Below are 19714 nucleotides of genomic sequence, written 5' to 3'. Positions count from 1 at the left end.
AGAATATCGTGTTTTGATATGAGTAAGTAGATAAGGATGGGGATTAGAGTTGGAGGTGGGGTTGTAAATGGGAAATAGTCATGGTTGTTTAGGGAAAAGGCTGTGGGTGAAAAAACTCACAAATCAATAAATTGACAGCATGACCCACCCAAAGTAAAACATATCACTTTTCTCTTTCTCTCTCTCACACACACACACGTACTTGCATACACCCTTGTGAACACACTATGTTTACAACTATGTCTCTGATATTGATTAATGCAAGTGTTCATGATCCCAGTTATACATATAAAAGATGGCAGAAAAATGGATAGTTGTTATGCAATTAGTACTGACCTTCATTTTCACTTGATTTTGAGTGGACAAGGAAAGACATGTGATAGTTGTGAACAAAATCAGGATACATATCTCCAAACTGTCCTAGTAACTGGTAATGAGTGACAAACAGAGTGATACACTTTACCTAACAATGAAAAAGATGGATGCATGATAATACATATAAAATAATTTAAAAACACATATACATACACATATATATGGAACCCTGTAAGCAACCAGCTACAGGTAAATAATGAAATGCATTATAATTGAACTAAGTGAAACCAAGTTTATCGAGTGTCAGACATTTTGAAAAGTCACCTGACGAGACATGTCTGCACTGAAGAATGCAGCACAACCAGTTGACCAGATGTGGGTTAATAAAGTATCTTGCGAATTCCATTTTCTCTTACTCATTTGTTATATTTTTACACACACACACACCAATCCTCTATGTTGATGACCTTGTTCTTATAGCAGAATCACAACCAGAACTAGAGAATTTCAGACAAGGAATCTAGGTCTAGATCAAAGGGCCTTAGAGTTAATCTAGCAAAAACCAAAATCTTAGTAAGTAGGAGAGCAGACAAATCACAAATCCCTTCAGGTAGATGGTCCTGCTAGATCTGTAGAAAAGGCATAGGTAGAAACTCCATAAGATGTACCCGGTGTAAGTTAAGGGCACATAAGAGGTGCAGCAATATCAGAGGAAGGTTAACAGGGAAAATAGTTTTTGTGTATGGAAGGTGCACAGGTACCCTAAAAATGTACTGAAAATAGACTCCATCAAATGCCAGGCAGGGAAACTAGTAGTTGATAGCTTCCATTACCTAGGTAACCAAGTCAGTAGCTGGGGTGGATGCTCCAAGAGTGTAGCTACTAGAATAAGAAAAGGCTGGGCAAAGTTCAGAGAGCTCCTATCTCTGATGGTAATAAAGGGCTTCTTTCTCAGAGTGAAAGGCAAACTGTATGATGCCTGTGTGTGAACAGCTATGCTACATGGCAGTGAAACATGGGCTGTGACCACCGAGGATATGTGTAGGCTTGTAAGAAATGAAGCTAGTATGCTTTGCTGGATGTGTAATGTCAGTGTGCATGCATGACAGAGTGTAAGCATCTTGAGAGAAAAGTTGGGCATAAGAGGCATCAGATGTAGTGTGCAAAAGAGATGACTGTGCTGGTATGGTCATGTGATGCATATGGACAAAGACAGCTGTGTGAAGAAATGACGCACTCTAACGGTGAAGGGAACCTGTGGAAGAGGTAGAGCCAGGAAGACATGGGACAAGGTGGTGAAGCATGATCTTCAAATGTTAGGCCTCACAGAGGCAATGACAAGTAACTAAGACCTTTGGTGATATGCCATGCTTGAGAAGAGCTGTCAAGCCAAGTGAGATCATAGTTGTAGTCAGTGCCAGTGTCGCGTAACTGGCACATAAAAAGAACCCTTTGAATGTTGGGTGAAATGCTGCCAAGCCAAGTGAAATTGTAGAGGAAAAAGAGAAGGAAGAAGTAAACAACTGGAATCAGATAAGAACAGTTCTTACATCTTCGGTAAAATAACGAAGAGTAGCATTAGCAATAGCAAGACCATCGTGTGTGCTGGTGCCACGTCCAAGTTCATCCAGGATCACAAGAGATCGATTTGTAGCGGAATTCATTATTTCTGATGCTTCTTGTAGCTCCACCATAAATGTACTGCGGCCTCTGTAGATATCATCAGCAGCACCCATCCTAATATAATAATGGAAGACAATATTACTTAAAACATTAAGCAATTCTTCCCAACACCAACAAATACACACACACACACATATACATATATATATATATATATATATATATATATATATATATATATATAAAACAAAAGAGTGGGGTGTATTTTCATGCAGAAAAAGATATAGGCAAATTTGTTGTTGAAAATGCACCTAAATTTGAAAAACTTTTATTTGTTTAAAATAAATTTATTTACAAATATACTAAACTAGTTCCAATGAAATTTTTTGTTTATCAATGGTAAATATTTAGAATTATGAATTAGAAAAACATCTTTAAAAGTTTCAATGTTGACAAGTTTAAATGTTCGTAACAAATTTAGAATTATGAATTAGAAAAACACATTCAAAAATTTCGATGCTCACAGGTTAAAATGTGCATCAATTTGTTTGAATGTACAAAGTTCATTAGTATTAGTAGTAATCGACAAGAAATGAATATAATCAGAGTTTCAGTCATACTGAGTAAGAGGAAGGAAAAACAAATCATCATCATCATCATCATCATCGTTTAACGTCCGCTTTCCATGCTGGCATATAAATCTATATATACAAATACACACACACACATATATATATACGTACATAGATATAGCATATGAGAGGTATTGATGTCAAGAAGGTAACGCTAAGCTCCAGGTTCGATAATGATACAAATGTGGAGTCCAAAGTGGGTTGGCGTTAGGAAGGGCATCCAGCTGTAGAAACTCTGCCAAATTAGATTGGAGCCTGGTGTTGCCATCCGGTTTCACCAGTCCTCAGTCAAATCGTCCAACCCATGCTAGCATGGAAAGCGGACGTTAAACGATGATGATGATGATGATGATGATGTATTCCCAAGCGTTATACTAATACATCCATTTGTTGTTTACACCACCCGTCTTTGTCTGTTGTTTTTTTTGTAAATTCTCCTATATATATATATATATATATATATTATGATTCACCGTTGACTGAACACTATTCAATTTTTTTTCTCCGTGTTTTTCTCCTTGTCTCCGTATTCTTTCTGTTGAAGAGCGTAGCTCGAAACGTCAAAGACTTTCCGTATTCCCGAGCGTCATACTAATATATACTTTTGTTATTTACACCACCTGTCCTCGTCTGTTGTTATTTTTTGTATATTCTCCCATATATATATATATACACATGACTACTGACCGAGACCTTTGGAAATGTGCTGTGCGTGAGAAGACCCGGCAAGCCAAGTGAGACCAAGTGAGATCGTTGCCAGTGCCCCTGGACTGGCTCTTGTGCAGGTGGCACAATAAAATACACCATTTTGAGCGTGGCCGTTGCCAGTACTGCCTGATTGGCCTTCGTGCGGGTGACACGTAAAAGCACCTACTACACTCTCTGAGTAGTTGGCGTTAGGAAGGGCATCCAGCTATAGAAACTCTGCCAAATTAGATTGGAGCCTGGTGTTGCCATCCGGTTTCACCAGTCCTCAGTCAAATCGTCCAACCCATGCTAGCATGGAAAGCGGATGTTAAACGATAATGATGATGATGATGATACACACACACACACACACATATATATATATATATACACACACACATATATATATATATACACACACACACACACACACATATATATATATATATATATATATATATATATATATATATATATATACACACATATACATATAGATATATATAAAGATAAAACCGATGAACAATGTTCTTACTTACCGTGTATAGATGGCATCAAATATACCAAGTGTTGCTGATTTGGCTGGCACATACGAACCTATCTGAGCCATGAGGACAATCAAGGCCACTTGTCGAATGTAGGAGCTCTTCCCACCCATATTAGGACCTGTTATCATCATAACTCGATGTTTTGCAGCCTGAAAAACAATACAGAACAAAATATATTTTTTATGGCAAAGGTTTGGAAATAATCTATACTGGATGATAATTTTTAATATTAACTGATACAAACATGAATTTGAAGTAGAAAAGAAAAAACAGGCTCAAAGTTTATATTTGAACCATATGTCTAAAACTTAAGTAGCACCCATGTAGAACAGCATTTCCATGGAACCTAGGGTTTAGCAAGAAATAAAGATAAAGAGGCAAGCAATATGCAAATGCATGTTTTAGTCATTTTTGTGTTTAATTGCAAAATGGGTCTTCTTTGGAAAACTTTTCACAATAATTTGACCAGAAATAAAGACGTTATAAGCATTTGAATAAATAAACTAATGTTTAAGCATTTTCTGTGCAATCATTACAGCATAAGTAATAAACTAGTGTAGTAGCTTTTATGTTGGCATTCATTCTCTTCAATGTATTAAGATTTCATCAATTCCCCAAAATAAGATAATAAAATGACTACAGTAGGATTGTGGTAAAACATGAATATTTGACATTCTCAAGATGATTCTTTGCTCAAACAGAGATTATAATGACTACAATTACTAACAACAAAACAGCAACAAATATTTGATAAAAATGGAGTTGAGGCACTAAATTACATTAGAGCCTTCAAAATAATATCATTCCAATTAATACTCTCTATATATCACAAATGCTTTACATTTATATCATTAGCTACAATATACCATACAAGGTAGGTTCAAAATATTTAAACTTAAAAGTAACTTAAAGATATGAAAGTAAAATAGAATATCAGTGATTGTGTTATAGATACATGATAAAACTTTCATTCAAAAATACATTAAAGAAAAAAAAAAACAAAGTGTTGAATGCAATAGTTTTTAAATAACTAATATAAACTATACCATGATGCAAGTATTTTACTTTCAACACACAGGAGTTTTAAGCAAATTTCTGATCACATAAAGAAAGCATGGAGTGTGTGTGTGTGTGTGTGTGTGTGTGTGTGTGTGTGTGTGTGTGTGTGTGTGTGTGTGTGTGTTAGATAGCTACAAAAATAGATTTGGAGTAATTTATTCAAATAGTGTTTTTATAACCACAAGCAATTTCTTCAAGTGGTTCTTGATATAAAAAAGTGGATTCCAATCTCATTATTTGCTTAATATTATCAGCTGCTGATTGTCATTGAAGATGCTTGATCCCAAGTAATACCAATAACCCGTCTCTCACAACAAAACTTAGGGTAAAAACAAGCAAGTAAAAGATGAAGGAGACAATATCTTCATACATTCAAATTGGTATCATTCGCAACATATTGCTGGTGTTCACTTAGTAACAAGTTCACTATGGGATTACAGCCATCTTCTATCATTATACAGTTTTCGTTGTCAACCATTTGGGGCCTAAAAATGAGAGAGGTGAGTATTACATGAGAAATTAAATACTTTACAAAAGGAAACAGAATATTAGTCACAATGTTATCATCAATGGTGATGACCTATAGCATTATACCAACCAACCAACCAACAGCGTCACCATAAAAATTATCATCACAAGCCAATAAGGGAGCCTCTGTGTGGTCACTTGACTTGCTAGAAGTAACAGCTAATCTCCTTCAAAACACACTCCATTGTCTGTTGTCCTAAATTTCTTGCACACAAAAAGATGGAGTGGTCACGGCTGGAATGCCTTTGATAATAAATCTACTGGATCAGTGTTGAACCAGAAAATAAGAATGACTTTTAATGCTACATCCAATTATGACCACCACCAGTGTTTGACTGATATTCTAGCCAAGACCATTCTCACTTCTTTTCTAGTGTATTATATCTGAGATTATGATATCCAGTATAGTCATCCATTTTTAGAATGAAATTTGGCTGTCGTTTACAACAGTGGCCTACATAAATACTGCTTCTTTTGCTCAAAGTTGACCTGGGCTAAACAACAATAATTATATTTCACAGCACTTAGCACTTTGCTCTATCTACCCACTCCAATGCATCCCTCTGGAGATTACAGTAACCATCAAAAACTCAAAGTCAGCATTCTTTTTTAGTTCTTAGTTAATGAAGGAAGGGAAAAACTCATGACCCCTTTACAGGGCTTTGAGACTGGTGGTATCTGGTTTGAACCAGAAACCTGATGTGAATGCTTGCAACAAAGTATACTCTGCTAAAAACACTCAAGGACCACCCGAATGAGCTTTTGATTGCCTCTACTCCAATCTAGTAGGGCCTTAGATTTAATCATTAATAAAAGTCATAATCAGCTTCCCACCTTACCACAGTCAACCAGTACTTCTATTACAACCACAATCACTACCATTACTTCACCAGTAATCAACAACCAACCACTACCTTGCATTCAACCATACCCATTACCTCCACAACTACCATTACTCTGTATTCAACCACCATTTCCAATCCCATCACTACATCACCACCAGTACTAACTACCACCTCCACTAAGAATTATTACTCTGTATTCAAACATCACCACCACTACAACTTCTACTAGTACCTACATTATAACCAAAGACTCTATTAAGAATTTCTTTAGGCCAAAACTCTCCGATAGTCTTGGTCAAGTAGATATTATGTCAAAGATATTCCAACCATGAACATCCTAACTTACTGTATTGTCTTTAAATTATATGATCCAATGGGTCCTTTTTAAGGAAGTAAGCTATGATTTGAAGACAGTTTGTCTGCTATATTAGCAAACAGAGATTTCACATTAACTCATTACAGAAAATATAGTTAGTGAGGTTGAGTATTAATAAGTCATTATCTCAAAAGAATTATCAATTAAAGATTCCTGGCAAGGGGGTCAAATAAAAGCTGGTAACTTACCTCACATAATTATCTTGTTCTGCTACCTTAGCTAGAGAGAGGAGACAGTCGAATACAGCAAGATGTGACACTGCCTTGCGATAATTTTGGTATCTTTCTTGGAAGGAACTAATTTATAAAAAGTAAAAAATAATAATGATGGATTCAAATTTTGGCACAAGGCCAGCAATTTGGGATTATGGAGTAAATTGATTACATCGACCCGAGTGCTCAGCTGGTACTTATTTTATTGAGACCAAAAGGAGGAAAGGCAAAGTTGACCATGGCAAGATTTGAATTCAGAATGCAAGGGCAGACGAATTGCTGCTAAGCAGTTTGTCCAGTGTGCTAATGATTCTGCCAGCTCATCACCTTAACAACAAAAGAAGAGGGGGTATTTTTGTTACACACAGACATCAGTTTTTTTTCTCACACCTGCATTTCAGAGGCAAATTAAATGGATTAACCTCCAACATGTTCAAATGTCCAATTTTTGTTGGAACAAAAAAATTCTGGCAAGAAAGTATTGTCAACAAAAAATCTAAGTGAGGCTTAGAAAAGAAAATTCTATACTGGTATTTAAACCTAAAAGTACTTTTCGTAGTGTTCAAACAAGTTAATGAAGAATTGGATAGACTTGAAAAGCTTGGGGTTATTGAAAAACTGATTATGCTGAATGGGCATCCCCAATAGTTCATGTCATGAAAAAAAAATAATAAAATCTGGGTATGTGCTGATTTTTCAACAGGGTTAAATGAATGTTTGATGCCATATAATTACCTATTACCAAGTCCTGAAGAAATTTTCACAAAGCTGAATGGAGGAAAATTTTCTTCAAAGTTGGACAGATGAGGTATGTTCAAAATGATTAATGATAATTACCCATAAAGGATTGTATAAATTTACTCAACTTCCTTTTGTTATAAAAGTAGCACAGGCATTTTCCAACAAGTTATGGATACTATGCTTGCAAGCTTGAATTTCGCAATAACTTATCTTGACAACATACTCATAAAAAGTGAATCTCGTGGTCAGCATGTTGAGCATGTTAAAAAGGTCTTCAAAAAATTAAAAGGTTATGGGTTTAAGCTCAGTGAGGAAAAGTGTGATTTTTTTAATGCCAAGAATAGAATATCTAGGGCAGATTATCAATGAAAATGGATGTAGACCAGACCCATCAAGAGTGAGTGCAATAAAAAATATACCTCTCCTGACAAACATTACAATGTTACAAGCATTTCTGGAGCTTGCAAATTACTAACAGGTATACATACTGAATATGCATGATTTGAGAGCACCCCTGAATAACTTGTTAAAAAACGGCATTAAATATTATCTAACATAGGTAGAATATCACAAATTATATCATTCCTAGTATTTGATTCGTACTTTAATTTATTGCTCACTCCATTTGAAGGATGAAAAGCAAAATTGACTGCTATGGTATTTTAAACTCAGAGGTAAGGATACAGAACTAAACATTGCAAGGTATTGGAAGAATGGATTCTTCTTCCTTCCTGTAGTACATCAATTTATGCAACTACTAAACTGTTAGCAGTTTCTGATGCCAATAATGTAGACCATCACTATTTTCTTCAGATTTTACTGTTTTCTTTGCGGACAGTAGTCCTGCACTTTACTGGCAAACACTAAAACATTCTCTCTTTGTTAGCAAGATTTATAAGTTTTTGGCAGTGAACTGACAGAATTGTTAGCATACTGGGTGACATGCTTAGTTGTATTTTGTTTGTCTTTTCAAATTCTGTTGAGGTCAACTTTGCCTTTCATCCTTTCAAGGTCAATGAAAGAAGTATCAGCTGAGTGTTGGGGGTTAATGTAATCGGCTCAAATCTTCCTCCAAAAGTGTCGGCCTTGTACCAAAATTTGAAACTAGAATTATAAGTTTCTGGATTAGTAACCTCATCTTCAGAGATAAATCATTTTTAAACTATATGCATTTACACTGCATTTAAATAGTTGAGAGAGAGAGAGAGAGAGAGAGGGGAGAGAGAGAGAGAGAGAGAGAGAGAAAGAGAGAGAGAGAGAGAGAAAGAGAGAGAGAGAGAGAGAAAGAGAGAGAGAGAGAGAGAGAGAGAGAGAGAGAGAAAGAGAGAGAGAAAGAGAGAGAGAGAGAGAGAGAGAGAGAGAGAGAGTAAATTATGTTCTTTTCACAAAAATCTTCAGACATAAGTCATAAAACTTACTTGAGAAACTCAATCCAAGAATCATTGCAGACAATCTCAAGTTGCTCTTTGTGTTGATTTAAAAGTTTACATTTTTCTTGAATGAAAGGTGAATGGAAACGAGAAACGGTTTTGGTACTGGAACAAGAGATGAAAATGAATAAATATAAGTGGGAGTAGTAAACTAGTGGCTGGATTAGTGCCTGGAAAGTTTGTGTTGTACCTGTACTAATCATCATAAGCATCAAATCGAAACAAGCTCATGATGGGATCAACAATACATTATTTTTCAGGAGACAATATTACTCTTTTACTCTTTTACTTGTTTCAGTCTTTTGACTGTGGCCATGCTGGAGCACCGCCTTTAGTCGAGCAAATCGACCCTAGGACTTATTCTTTAGAAGCCTAGTACTTATTCTATCAGTCTCTATTGCCGAACCGCTAAGTTACAGGGACATAAACACACCAGCATCGGTTGTCAAGCGATGTTAGGGGGACAAACACAGACACACAAACACATACATATATACATATACATATATACGACGGGCTTCTTTCAGTTTCTGTCTTCCAAATCCACTCACAAGGCTTTGGTCGGCCCGAGGCTATATTAAAGACACTTGCCCAAGGTGCCACGCAGTGGGACTGAACCCGGGACCATGTGGTTGGTAAGCAAGCTACTTACCACACAGCTACTCCTACTGTTTACATGAATTGTTTCTTCCAACTTAACTATCTATATTTGCAACATAATTCATTATACGGAATGGCCATGGCTGGAAAGCAGTAACATACAGTGGTTCTTGAAAGTGAATATGAAGGGGATACTTGACTGTGTAAGTACATCAGTGTTGCAAATCTTGTGCAGCCATATAATATAATATACCTACTAGGAAAAGTCTGGAACTGGTAGAACATAAAATAAGCCACAATTTTTTTTAGGAAGTCAATAAAAATAATTTTTCTTTTCCAGAATAATTAATTGATGGAGCTGTTAATTATAGCATTCAACAAACTAATGAGATATTGGAGAAAATAAATGACAGCCTACCTGCTAATCTTAATCCATTCTGATGGAACTGTGTTCAACATATTGTTTTTGACTTCAATTTGGAACTAAAAGAAAAAAAAAAAAAGAGGCAGAAAAACTGAAATTATAATTTAAAGTTTTACTCAAAAAATTCTGATCCTACATCTGGCAAATTTTGACCTTATAATTGATGCAAATTTGCAACAAGAATAAGATCTTCATGCAAATTGCTGAAAGATGTCAGTCAGCAACAATTATTTTCAAAATTAATTTCACAAAGTGAATTTTTGTAAGATAGGGAGAAAGTAGCCATTGTTTGAACTGAACCTAGAGTATTACTGGTAGTAGATGTTTTTAATACCAAAGGGATCAAAATCAAAGCCAATTCTGGTGGGATTTACACTCTGAACAAAGTGCAAGGAAATAAAGACACTGTACAGTATTTAATCTGGTGTCTAACCATTTCTACCAATGCTCAACAAGCTAACAAAGAAGCTTCTAGACCAGTGGTTCTTAACCTGGTGGGAGAGGGTGCGAACCCTTAAGAAAAAGCAGGAAGTTCTCTAATATTTGTTATTCTCTTAATGAGAGCATTGTCAACTAATGAGAAGTTTATGGAAAAAATGCAAAAGCATCACCTTATACCTTTAGTTTTCTTATTCTATCTTAGTGCTGCTTACCATTTTCTGTACTTATTGACCCCCTCTCCTTCAATATTTCTAGATTTGCAGCAGAAGGCAGATCTCTATGACAAGTTCTAGTCTGAAGGCTTTCAGCTATCTCTAGTTTACCTGGTGGACATCTTCAAAGCATTGAATGCTCTTGACCTTAAACTACAAGGGAAAAACATAAACATTCTCAAGTACCACAACACCATTTGAACCTTCATGGCTAAACATGACCTTTGGAAATGTTGAATTCAGCAGGGAAATACACTCAGTTTTAGTTACTTGGATTCTGCTCTCGTTCATGGTAACCTTGATTCTGAGTTGAAGAAACAAATAATCACTCATCTAACTGACTTGAAAACAGAATTCATCAGATACTTCCCAGATATAGATGAAAAGTGTGAAGCTTGGAAATTCACCATGAACCCATTTCAGTGTGAAGTGACTGTTTTGGATGAAGTGCAAGAGGAGTTTCTTGAGCTGAAGTTCAACTCCCCAGCTAAGGAAGACTTCAAAGAACTGGATCTTGAAATGTTCTGGATCAAGTACTTTCTAGTTTACCCTCTGATCTCACATCAGGCTCTTCGGATTTTAGCTATGTTTGGATACACATATCTTTGCATTTTCCACACTCGTTACTGTCAAAACCAAATACAGAAACAGGCTGAATATTGAAAGGGGCTTACGTTGTGCACTCTCTGGCATTCAACCATGCATTCAAGATCTTGTAGCTAAGAAGCAGTGTCAAGAATCTCACTAATAATGTGACTAATTCATATTCAATAAAAAGAATAAAAACATATTTTAGATCTTATTTAAAATCTGGGAGGAATTTTAGTTATAGATGCAAGACGGGGGCATGAAGAAAAGAACAAATTCCTAGGGGAGGTGTGGTAATAAAAAGGTTAAAAACCACTGTTCTAGACACTCTGTCTATAAGAAATAGCATCCAAATCTCCCTCAAATCTTATCCCACTGTCCTGAAAAAGAGAACCTTTTAAATAGTGTAGTCCAGTATGCTTCCCTAGTTGACCTGTGGCTAAACAACAACTTGATGCTGAATAAAAGGCAGTTGAAAACTCAGTGGACAGGACATACCATACCATCTTTTCTAGGTTTCCATCAAGCAAATACCGTTCATAAGGTATTAACTCAAGGTCATGGTAGAAGTCCTTTGTCCAAGATGCTGCACAGTGGGATTGAATCCTGAACCATGTGGTAGCAAAGTGAACTTTTAAACCACAAAATCATGCCTGTTATACTTTGAAGAAATGTGTGTGCATGCACATGTGAGCCAAGTTTACTGACACAGCCTCTCCTACACTTTGATACCTTCTCATCTTCCAACAATTCACATATCTAACTGGTTTGAACATAAAATAGGTAGAATATTTGGGCCAGACATGGCTAGTCTAAATGCTAAAGGGTAAACACCACTACCTTGTACCTTGAGTGCCTTTATCAGAGTTCACTTTGGTGTGAGCCATCGTGCCAGGTCTCTGGTTTGAGTATACCTCAGTATATCTCCTTCCCTCTATCCTACTAGTCTTGAATATGTCCATCACCCTTTTCAAGGTGATGGACAATCCAAAGGTGAGGGACACATCCCTTCTTCCTGAATAAAATATCAAGCAAAATTTATGAAAACAATTTCAAGACATACAGTTATACTAACCTCAGTCCCAGAAACAGTGATATAGTTAAAGGAAGGCACTCTCAAAATTTTCCTGATCATACTGCGATGTTGGTCAATTTCATTTCGTACTTCTTGAATCTTAGACTTTTGGTCTTTGATGGCAGGAAATTGGGAATCATCAACAAATAACTGGGTTTTGTCATTAGACCTGAAAGAAACAAGCAACATGACAACTACTACTGCTACTACTATCACTTATTATTATTATTAAACCAGTGAGCTGGCAGAATTATGCTGGACAAAATGTTTTGCAGCATTTCTTCTGGTTTTACATACTGGGTTCAAATTCTGCTGAGATCAACTTTGCTTTTCATCCTTTTGGGATCGACAGAATAAGTACCAGATGAACTCTGGGGCCAGTGTAATTGAGTATCCCCACACCCAAATTTCAGGCCTTGTGCCTATAATAGAAACAGCAGCAGCGCCACCGCTACTGCCATTTTCACGAACTAGGAAAGTTGTCTAAACTTGGTCACAAAGAATTGCCCTCTTCTCATCATTGCAGAGTAGACTTGGTACTGAATCTTTCCTGGGTAGAATCAGCACAAGTGATGAAAAATGGGTTCATATCCAATGAAAACGGCAATGATTAACATCCAATGAAAAAGGAGAATCCATGCCCAAACAAGGACAACCCATAAAAAAGTGATGCCGTATTTGGTAGAATATGTGCGTGAGAAGACCCGGCAAGCCAAGTGAGACCTAAATCCAAGGTCTCCGCCAGCCCACTTACGCGTACCTTCCTTCTTTGGACACTAAATTCCGCTTGCGAAGACCTGTTGAGGCAAATGAAATCAGAATCGAAATCAAACTAAATTCGATGACTGGCACCCATGACAACATTGTCTCCTCCATTGGACACGAAACTCGGCTTGTGAAGACCTGTTGGGGCAAGCGAAAGCAAAATCGTGATGGCACCTGTGCCCAGCGTCGCCTTCCTGGCACTCGTGCCGGTGGCACGTGTGAAGACATTCGAGTGAGATCGTTGCCAGTGCCGCTGGACTGGCTCCTGTACAGGTGGCACGTAAAATACACCATTTTGAGCGTGGCCATTGCCAGTACTGTGTGACTGGCCCTCGTGCCGGTGACACGTAAATGCACCCACTACACTCTTGGAGTGGTTGGCATTAGGAAGGGCATCCAGCTGTAGAAACTCTGCCAAATCAGGTTGGAGCCTGGTGTAGCCATCTGGTTCACCAGTCCTCAGTCAAATCGTCCAACCCATGCCAGCATGGAAAGCAGATGTTAAACAATGATGATGATGATGATGATGATGAAGGGTATTGCCTATCACGAAGTGTCAAAACAAAATGAATCAGTTAATGTGGAGAAATATTGTCATCAACTAGAAGCATTGCACAGAAACTTGCAGGAAAGCAATATTTGTCAATTGCAAAAGGGACATTCTTACACAATAATGAAAGACTACATATTGTCTAAGTGACTTTGGAAAAAATCATGGCACTAAATATAAAAGTTTTACCTCATTCTCCTTACTTTCCTGATCTTGCTTCATCTCACTGTTATCTTTTCTGACCATTGCAACATTATTTGGTGGAAAAACAGTTTATCAATTGCGAAGAGATTATAAATGACAGTGAGTGTTTCTCTGCTTTGAAACCTGAAGAACTTTATGCCTGAGGGACCAACAATTTGGCAATTACACTAATAATAGTAATGCATAACATAACCTTGTTAATGCAAAGACGCAACTTACTTGGCATGTTGCAGGCTGACCGAATCACTAAAGAATGCCACATCAGACAGTAAGTCAGGAATCTCTTGTAGGATTGTCTGCAGTAACGGAGAAGCAATCTTGTCTGCAAACATATTCTTTTGAGTGTGGAATATACTAGCTATATTCTTCAATGAAAGACAAACTGTTGCAAATTCCAAGGGTGAGCACTGGAATAGAATGAAAAGTGTATATATACATTATACACACACACACACACACATATATACACAGTAATCCCTCGCCATATTACAGTTCACCTATCACAGCTTATTATCTAAGGTTATGTTGATTCTTCTGTGGTGTTGTTTTGCATTTATAATAAAAAAAATATATACAAATTATAAAGATAATAAAAAAATATATAAAGTACAGTACTGTTTCTACTTCACAGATTTTCACCTATCGTGGGAGATTTTGGAATACAACACCCGCGATAGTTGAGGGATTATTGTATATATATATATATATATATATATATAAATGCATGCACGCACACAGAGATGAATAGCTTGTGAGAGCTGTTCAAGTTAATGTACAAAAGTGCAGTAAGTAAAGAAAGATTGGTTCACAAGATGAATTTAACCTCAAGGCTCAGTGCTGAAATAATTATAATGAATTATCTGAAATATCAACTACTTGTTTTTTAATTATTTTAAACTACATACACACACAATTATTGTAGACATTACCCTCTGTATTTCAATTTTTAGCATTAGATTTACTAGCAGAAAGACCACCTGTCAGGCAGTTTTCTGCTAGGTAATATTTTCACATTTGATTCCCAATTTTAATAATTTTTGTATTTTACGTCTAATTATTTCTTTGTATAATAGTACTCACTTGCTTTGTAATTATTGCTTTCCTTATTTTATCACAGTCATAATCTCTCTCTTTTAAACAAACATCACAGTAGTCCAACAACAGACAGAGAAGCAATTTGTCAAGTTTTACCTTCTCCTCAAAGAAACAGAGATTACAATTCAGGAGCCTATCTTTTCAGTGTGTGTGTGTGTGAGAGAGAAAGTGGGAGAGAGAACATTGCAAACAATGAATGAAAATAAACATGAAATAAAAAAATTGTATAAATAAAAGGACATTACTACTGATGTATACGCCCCTGACTTTGATCCTTCATAACATCCAGAAAAAGGGAAACTTTTTAACAAAATTTTCTACAAATACCATTTAGATGTTGTGGCTTCAGATATAGGGATTTATGGGAAGGAATTTTTCTGAGGAGGTGGAGAGAGGAGATTTAGAAAACTCACATGATCTGATTTTTTTCCCTCATAACTTTCAGGAAAATGGGTATCTTTCAATGAAAATTTATACAAATCCCTTTCAAATAGCATACATTAAAACTTTTTCAGAGATTTTCTCCATTTTTTTTTTAAACCACAGCTTTCGAAATGATGGTGTCAGGGGGTGGTCTTTGAATGAATAAACTTTTGAAAACTCTTTTTTTTTTTTACAACACCTACTCCCTCATTATCCCACTCTGGACCTATTTTGGTCAATTTTTTTTTTGCATTTCAAAACCATGGGAAGAACATTTTTGGTAAAAAAAAAAAAAAAAAAAAAAAATTGTTAATATTTTCTAAGGGAAAAAGTGAATGATTTAAGGGCGATTTGGCTCTTGTTTCTAGCACATCCAAAGACAACCCTCCTCGTTTCTTTATCACTTTCGCATGTATTGATGTGTTTCAATATTTTTTTCCCCATAAATACATTTATTTGCTATAAAAAGAAAATTTGAGAAATTATGAAGTTTTGGCAACCCCACTTCCTGCCCTCGATAGTTTCTGTTTAGAAATTAAAATGTTGGAGAGCCTGAAAAGGTCAGTGATTTTTTAAAATTACGGAGATGTATTTACATAGTAAGTGACTTGATCTGAGATTGTGTGCTGAAACAAAAACAATTGCAGCGTGGAAGATGTTTGTAAGCCATTTAAGATCACATGCAAAACCATTCGTTTCACTTCAACATTAAAATTTCATTTGTGTCAAAACCACTGACAAAACTCCACAAAAGGGGTGCAGCAAGAAGTTTTGACAGTGAACAGGTCGCGGTTTCAAAGCGATGGTGGGGGTGAAAATTTAGATTACGATTTATTTTGTTGTTTTTCTTCCACCAATAGACCACGTGTGTGTTACTTCGGCATCATCATTCCATAAAATGTGTTTAATGGAAGAAAAATATTGAAAAAACATCAATACATGTGAGTGAAAAGAGAGGGTGGTTTGGGTTGTGCTAGAAACAACAGCAAAACCTCCCTTGAATTGTTCACCTTTTCCTCTGAAAATATTTACAATTTGTTTTGTTTTGTGTTTTTTTAAAATTTTTTAAAATTTTTATTAACCATAAAGGTTCCTCCTATGGTTTTTAAGTTAAAAAGGAAAACGGCCAAAATCGGGCCAGATAGTTATTATTGTAAGGCTTATAGCATTCTAAACAGCCATAACAATAAATTCACTTTCAAATCTTTTTTTACAAAAAATATATGGGTATTGAAAAAAATTTTCATTCAATAAATAATGTTTTTACATTGCATATACATTAATAGAATAAACGGTTGGTTTTCCAAATAGTGAATTAAAACTTGAAATGAAAACATTAAAAGAGAAAGTGAGACTTTGCAAATAAAAATGCAATACTCCACAGTGAATGCAATGAATATTTAAATTTGTGAAGAACTGGATGCAGTGAATGCAATGAATATTTAAAAATGCAAGAAATTAGAGTTAAGAAAATTCAATAAACTTGAGAAATCAAAATTGTAGGACATTTCTTAGAACATAAATTTATAAAAATATTTCCAGACAGTCAAACCTTTAATAATTGCTTTCTTTTAGTACATTTAGTAATTGTTTCATACTTAATTAATAAGCAGCTTTCTCCATTATAATATAGATATGCCATCAGTCAGGTGTTATTTTTGTTTGCAACTTGTGTATGTTGCCTGCATGTATATTTTAACCTTGTACTGTATTATATGTACAGGGGAGTTGGCAGAATTGTAAGCACACTGGATGAAAGGCTTAGTAGTATTTCGCCCGTTGCTACATTCTGAGTTCAAATTCCACTGAGGTTGACTTTGCTTTTCATCCTTTTGATGTCAATGAAATAAGTACCAGTTACACACTGGGGTCGATGTAATCAACTAGACGCTCCCCTCAAATTCCAGGCCTTGTGCTTATAGTAGGAAGGATTATATGTATAACTTTTATCATCATATATATTTATAATTTATTGAAGGTGGCTTGACAACATGATAATAATGGCAAACTCAAAGTAAGGATGAAGTGACCCCTGTAGCTTTGAATAAATGAAGTTTAGTATTAGGTATATTTTCCTCTTTGCAAATTCAATGTGCTTAAATAAATAGATGTGTGTGTGTGTGAGAGAGAAATGACAAATCATGAATTATGGTTACCTTTTTATGCAGTATTGCAGTAAGGCCCCTCTCAAGATCACCAAGCTTGAAAAGACACTTTTTCATAGCATCAAAACATTCGCATTTGTTAGACGAAAGTTCTTCAACAGCAAGCTGGCGTTCATCAATGTCCCTAGAAAAATATCACAGATTTGGCAATTTTTTTTTATGTAATTATTTATCTTTATCAACAATACACACACTTGCTCATCAAAATCATGGAACCAGTGGAAGAGGGTGACAAAGAAGACATGGGATGAAGTAGTTAAGGCTGACCTGAAATTATCACATCTCATAGAGAAGATGACAAAAGACTGTGTAAACATTGCAAAATGAATGTTAAGATTGGTAGGGATAAAGGGGAGGATGAGACGTAATTTATATAGACAGACAGACACACACATATCTGTGCTACTTTGATACCTCCTCCAACACTCATTTCTCTAATACTCATATTCTATCCCTCATCTTATCTTCTTTCACTTTTAATGTACTTTGCCAATGGTGTAATTTAGAATAGCAGTGGATCTCTTCTTCTCACTGTACCATGCTTTCAGTGTAAATAGGACTATTACTGGACCTATTGAACCTCACCTCTCCAAACCTCTTATTCTTATAGCTCAACCTCTCTCACCCATCACAAAGCATAAGTGTAGGGGACAGCATGAAATCTACTTGTATCCTAAATATTGTACTGTTACTTTTTGTGTACTTCTAGTCATTGCTTCCTCTCACCTGGGCTACATCTTATTGATATCTATCTCCCACTTTCACGATTCTCCTTTGCCATTATTGTCCATTGTTTTTCCCTCTACCAGCCTCTCATCCAATTATTCTCTACCATCATACACTTACAACCTTTATCAACCTATCCTTCCCCTTCTTCTGCCTTCAATCTCTCCTTTATTAATTTCCTCATGGATTATGAGGACATTTTAATAGTATGGGTGACAAGGCAACCCTACCTGTGCTGGTATCACAAAAATTTCCACCCAGCACAGTATGGAAAGTGGTAGGCACATAAGTAGAGATAATGTGGGTTCAAGGGGATCAGTTATTCTTGTCATGGAAATGTCATCTTTATTGCTGGTGTGTCACAATATAATGCACTCTGAGAAACGGTTGGTGAAAGAAAGTGCATCCAGCAATAGATATTATCATTATCATTTTAACCTCTACTTTTCCTGGCTAGCATGGGTCAGGCAGACTTTGTTGAGTCAAATTTTCTATGACTGGATGCTCTTCCTGTTGTAACTTTTTCTTGTTTCCAAGCAAGATAATATTTTCTTATGGCCAGACATGTTTCACAGAAGACTGGAAGCAAACCACATTGTCTGCATGACAGTGATGTTCATTTTTACAACCACAAAATCGAAAACGAAATTGAACCAAATTCGGCGACTGGCACCCATGCCAACCTTCCTTCATTGGACACTAAACTCAGCTTGCGAAGACCTGTTGGGCAAGTGAGATTGAAACTGAACTAAATTTGATGACTTGCACCTGTGCCAGTGGAGCGCCAACAGCACCATCAGAGAGGGATCACTGCCAGAGCAGCGGTCTCGCTCCCATGCCGGTGGCATGTAAAAAGCACCATTTGAGCGCGATCGTTTTCAGCTTCACCTTACTGGCACTTGTGCCGGTGGCATGTGAACAAAACATTGGACTGACTCCTGTGCAGGTGGCACATAAAAAACACCATTTGAGCATGGCCTTTGCCAGTACCGCCAGACTGGCTCTCGTGCCAGTGGCACATAAAAAGCACCCACTACACTCTCGGAGTGGTAGGCGTTAGGAAGGGCATCCAGCTGTAGAAACTCTGCCAGATCAGATTGGAGTCTGGTGTAGCCATCTGGTTTGCCAGTCCCCAGTCAAATTGTCCAACCCATGCTAGCATGGAAAGCAGATGTTAAATGATGATGATGATGATGATGATAACCATGTGATGTCAAAAGATGGGTGCATACATACATACACATATATACAAAGGGCTTCTTTCAGATGCTACTATCAAATCCACTCACTAGCTCAGAGCTATAATAGAAAACACTAGTCCAAGGAGTTGCACAGTGAGACTGAATCTGAAACCACATGGTTGGGAAGCAAACTTCTCAAACACACTAACACACCTGTGCCTAACCAAACAAAAATAAGAAATGTATGTGATGTGGTCCTCCGACTTATC

At 36.4% G+C, this 19714-nt stretch overlaps 1 protein-coding gene across 1 annotated transcript in view; it reads right to left on the bottom strand.

Moving 5' to 3' along the window:
* The window catches only part of LOC106881712 (DNA mismatch repair protein Msh3), a 50697-nt gene that overhangs the window by 2469 nt on the left and 28514 nt on the right, over positions 1-19714 (bottom strand). Inside the window, exons 10-19 of the mRNA XM_014932188.3 lie at positions 17530-17662; positions 14075-14262; positions 12337-12505; positions 10015-10079; positions 8985-9101; positions 6802-6909; positions 5235-5349; positions 3797-3954; positions 1866-2052; positions 337-463 (exon numbers count right to left, since the gene is read on the bottom strand). Of these exons, the coding sequence (XP_014787674.2) occupies positions 337-463; positions 1866-2052; positions 3797-3954; positions 5235-5349; positions 6802-6909; positions 8985-9101; positions 10015-10079; positions 12337-12505; positions 14075-14262; positions 17530-17662 (1367 nt within the window). The remainder of the gene's footprint in view (positions 1-336; positions 464-1865; positions 2053-3796; positions 3955-5234; positions 5350-6801; positions 6910-8984; positions 9102-10014; positions 10080-12336; positions 12506-14074; positions 14263-17529; positions 17663-19714) is intronic.

This window comes from Octopus bimaculoides, chromosome 3 (assembly GCF_046866305.1).
Source record: "Octopus bimaculoides isolate indiv1 chromosome 3, ASM4686630v1, whole genome shotgun sequence".
NCBI lineage: Eukaryota > Metazoa > Mollusca > Cephalopoda > Octopoda > Octopodidae > Octopus > Octopus bimaculoides.
Note: the sequence above shows the minus strand (reverse complement) of the source record. Positions and strands in the feature narration are given on the sequence as shown.